General features: G+C 38.5%; 1 gene segment (V, D, J or C); it reads right to left on the reverse strand.

Annotated features, from left to right (window-relative positions):
* Positions 1-533: 533 nt before the first annotated feature.
* Positions 534-4011, reverse strand: LOC132890416 (Ig kappa chain V region 12F2-like). The segment is given in 3 exon segments: positions 534-3087; positions 3270-3644; positions 3833-4011. Coding segments are annotated over 3 exon segments (576 nt in total).
* Positions 4012-4867: the final 856 nt, after the last annotated feature.

Below are 4867 nucleotides of genomic sequence, written 5' to 3' on the forward strand. Positions count from 1 at the left end.
AGTAATTACACTCGACCTGGAGTGTATCTGTTATATACACACTTTTTATTACACTGCTGGAGCAAATGTAAAAACATCTACAGATCAGAGTTATTTTCTTTTCTACTGGCTCTTTGTACTGAGGCTCTTTTTTATCAAAGAATGTACAAAGAACATAGACATTCATCCTGAATAATCATGATTCTGGGTTGATTACAATAAATAAATAAATAAATAAATAAATAAATAAAACCATTGCAAAATAACTCCAAAAGGAGTGTAAAGTATCCCTCAGCAGTGGAGTTCATGTTGTTAAGTCATTTTTTAATGATATGAACCTCGTAATATTAAGGTCATGTGTGCTTTAGCAAATATATTTTAGAGGTTTCAACATTCTAAGCATTTATCCTGTAAACAGGCAGGTGTGATATCCAAAGAACATCATCTGCTATTGTCATATAAAAGGCAACTGGACACAGCACAGAAATGTGTTCAGGAAAAAAAAAGGCACCTTTAAGGAATATGATAAATTTATTTTTCATATCTATTATGTCTTCATATAAACAATGCCACAAAATCTGTACAAAGTGCAAAACAGGAGCTGTTTTCAGTAGTAGTAATCAGGAAATTAAATTCAATGGAATTAAATTAAATTAAATTAAATTAAATTAAATTAAATTAAATTAAATTAAAGGGATAAGATAAATTGTTAGAAAGATGTGTTATGAATCATTAATTTTATGTATTACAGCTATATTTCACTTCGGAGTACACATACTCATGTGATGAATCAGCTTTCCTTTTTTCAACTCCGGCTTTCCTCTTGGAGAATTTCAACGCTGCATAATTCAGTGTTTCTGCTTCAGATTCCTGGTGGAGGGAATAAATAACATATATAATACCACTACTACAACTATTATGACTACTACTGCTGCTGCTGCTACTACTACTACTGCTGCAACTACCACTACCGCTACTACTACAGTATGAATACTACTATTAATACTACTGCTACCACTACTTCAACTTCTACTATTACTGCAACTACTACTGCTACTATTAATATTCCAACCACCACTACTACTACTATCACTGCCAATATAACTACTACTACTACCACCACTATGACTACTATTACTATTAATACTAATAATATTACTACTACTGCTACTACTACTACTACCACCATCACCACTATGGCTACCATTACTGTTAATACTACTAATATTACTACTGCTACCACCAATATAACTACTACCACTACTACCACCACTATGGCTACTATTACCATTGATACTACTAATATTACTACTGCTACCACCAATATAACTACGACCACTACTACCACCACTATGGCTACTATTACCATTAATACTACTAATATTACGACTACTACCACCAATATAACTACTACTACCACCGACCGGCTAGTGGCCTAGTGGTAGCGTGTCCGCCTCTCGATCGGGAGATCGTGAGTTCTATTCACGGTCAGGTCATACCAAAGACCATCATAAAAATGGTACTTACTACCATCTGGCAAGGCACGCTGCAATACAGATGTGAGTAGGGGAGTTAAACTCTCGTGGTTACCAGAGGACTGGCCCCCCACTGTAACCCTAGCTATGTAATAGGTGAGAGGCCGAGGGCTGCAGAAATGGAGATCGGCGCCGCCCGATGTGCCATATGGCACGGGAAGGACTTTAGACTACTACTACCACCACCACTATTAATACTACTGCCACCAATATACAGTAACTACTACCACTACCACCACTATGGCTACTATTACCATTAATACTACTAATATTACTACTACCACCAATATAACTACTACTACTACCACCACCACTATGACTACTAATACTATTAATACTACTAATATTACTACTGCCACCACCAATATAACTACTAGTACTACTACTACTACCACCACCACTATGACTGCTATTACTATTAATACTACTAATATTACTACTACTACCACCATCATCACTATGGCTACTATTACTATTAATACTACTAATATTACTACTACTACTACTACTACTATTAGGGGTGTCACGGTGGTGTAGTGGTTAGCACAGTCACATCACAGTAAGAAAGTTCTGGGTTCGAGCCAAGCGGCTGGCGGGGGCCTTTCTGTGTGGAGATTGCATGTCCTCCCCGTGTCTGTGTGGGTTTCCTCCGGGTGCTCCGGTTTCCCCCACAGTCCGAAGACATGTGGTTAGGTTAATATGGGATGGCCTTGGGCTGAGGTGCCCTTGAGCGAGGCACCGAACTCCCAATTGCTCCCCGGGCGCTGTTAGCATGGCTGCCCACTGCTCTGGGTATGTGTGTGTGTGCTCATTGTTCACATGTGTGCATGTGTGTGTTCACTGCTTCAGATGAGTTAAACGCAGACAGGAATTTCACAAGTGTGTGATGAATAAAGTTGTGCTTGCTTGCTTGCTTGCTTCCTACTAATAATAATAATGAAGCTGAAATTATAGTACACAGCTGATCAAAGAGACTGTATAAATTAAATGTAGACAAATTACAGGTGTAAATAAATGTAAAAGCATTTAATGGTCATGCATGTTAGGCTCATCTTTATGCGTGCTATCTACAGAACTATAGTCTATCATACAGTCTTTACTTACATTATACTGTAGATTGTATGAATTGTTTACTGATCTGCACACGTACCTGCATCGCTCCGGGAGAAAATTCTGTAGATGCTTTTGCTATGAACACAGAAACACACCTATTAGTCTTTTTGTTAAAACTGTATGGAAGTAATTATTATCTGATCACAAAGCACTTACTTTTATCCCATTTTCTTCTCCTCAGTATGAAATAAATGAGACAGAAAATCAGAAGTGCACACAAACCCAAAGCCGTTCCCAAACCGAGCACTGAGGAGTGGAGAGATCTGGTCACTTCTGAAAATGTGATTTCACTATATTATGAATTAAGGATGATTAATTAATAGTGAATTATCAGGCATCTGACCTGTTTTCTGTTGTGTGTTCATGTTAGTGCTGTTTCCATGCAGTGTTGGTTCACAGCCCACTGAATTATCACCCAGAGCTGGTTTAGATGTTTCTGATTCAATAGTAACATGTTCACCTGGAAACATTTATCATCATTCATTGACTAAAAGTCTGTAACTCAGTGTAGTTGAAGAAGAAAACACAGTGAACATTTCACTACTTCAGGATTATTTGTCTTCCATGTTGAACATGTTAATGATAAGGAAAAATATAACGACATTAAACCAGGAGTTTAAGAAAGTTTAGTGGAAATCCTACCTTTAATTTTTAAATATGTCCCATTTCCAAACACACTGTATGGTGCTGGGGTAGCACAGTAGTACATGGCTTCATCAGACTGGATGATGTTAGAAATGGTCAGATTAGAGCGGTTTGAAGATCTTTTTACTTGAAAACGAAGATTTTGGAATTCATTGTAAAATATTTCTTCACTACTTGTAAATACTCTGCTCATAAGCCGGGGCTGTTTTCTGTTTGGTTGCTTGTACCACATAATCACCCCATCATATTTTCCAAAAATACAGCACTGTAGAGTAACCGAGTCACCGATATCCACACAGAGTACTTCATCCAGCTGATAAACATCTGGTTCTGTGACAGAATGGGAAAAATTCCTCCGAGTTTGGACTGTATCTAAAAAAGCAAATGTGTTTATTGGTTGAATTGAATTCTTATCCCTGAAGATAAAGATATATATTATTATAAAATAATAACTGGACACTTAACACATATTTATTTGAAGGTTGAAGCTGAATTTAAATCCCAGATCATTTTGAAGAAGGAAAACATTAAACATGATGAAATTTGCCAATATTACTCACTGATGGTGCAGAAGATCAGAATGAAAACCCAGGAACCAGCCATGTTCCGTATTCGTACTAAACAGAGTGCATATGAGGCAAGGGTTGTATTTATACTATAGGCGGTCTTTACTGAGCATGCCTGAAAATAGGTATGTGACTGGTTCTAATAAATGAAGGAAAAAAAACCCAGATCACATGCAGTACTCACATCCACCCACATCTCACCCACATTTCCATATTTCTGTTGTGCTGTAAATGAAAACAAAAAAAGTGATATCACAGTTGTGATGGAAAAGAAATATAATCTATGCACACCCTCATATATAGTCTAGTTAACTATGTTTACAGAGCAGTTAAATAAACTAGAGTGCATTTCCACAGAGAAAATGAAGTGTGCTTGCTGAGCTGTAGCACAGGGTCACCGACGGTAACTCAATCAGACATGAGATGTCACGCTCTACAACCGGTTTAAATGGCTGAGTTTGCAGCGTGAGTGTGCCAATACAGCAAACCATTAACACTGAGCATGCTAACATGCTAAGGCTAGCATGCAAACTGAATGCATGCTGATAAGCTAACATTCTATCATGGCAACAGCTATCATGCTAACATGCTAACTGCTAGCATGCTAACATATGAAGGCTAATATTCTAACTGCTGCTGATGATGATGATGTTCATCCTTCAGGGTCAAAGAGGACTATGACTTCAATTTAGTGGGTGGTGGTTGTGGAAGTGACTGATGAGGCCACTGCAGGCTTTGAAGGTAGGACCACATGTCGGGCACGCATGGGGAGGTGCTGTAGTGGGGGTGGCAGTAGTTTGAGCCTTCCACGCAGCTTGTTTCTTTCAGGCCTTGGCGATGCATTTCATCTCTCCTGCATGTGCACCACCATGTTAGACGATCCTGAGCAAGTGACTCAAAAGAGTTGAGATTGATTTCTCAGGTTTTGAAGGACTCTTTGAGATCATCCTTGAAGCATTTCTTCCACCCCTCCAGATGAGTGCTTGCCTTGGCGCAGCTCTCTATACAGGAACTGTTTGGGCAGTCGAT

This window comes from Neoarius graeffei, chromosome 8 (assembly GCF_027579695.1).
Source record: "Neoarius graeffei isolate fNeoGra1 chromosome 8, fNeoGra1.pri, whole genome shotgun sequence".
NCBI lineage: Eukaryota > Metazoa > Chordata > Actinopteri > Siluriformes > Ariidae > Neoarius > Neoarius graeffei.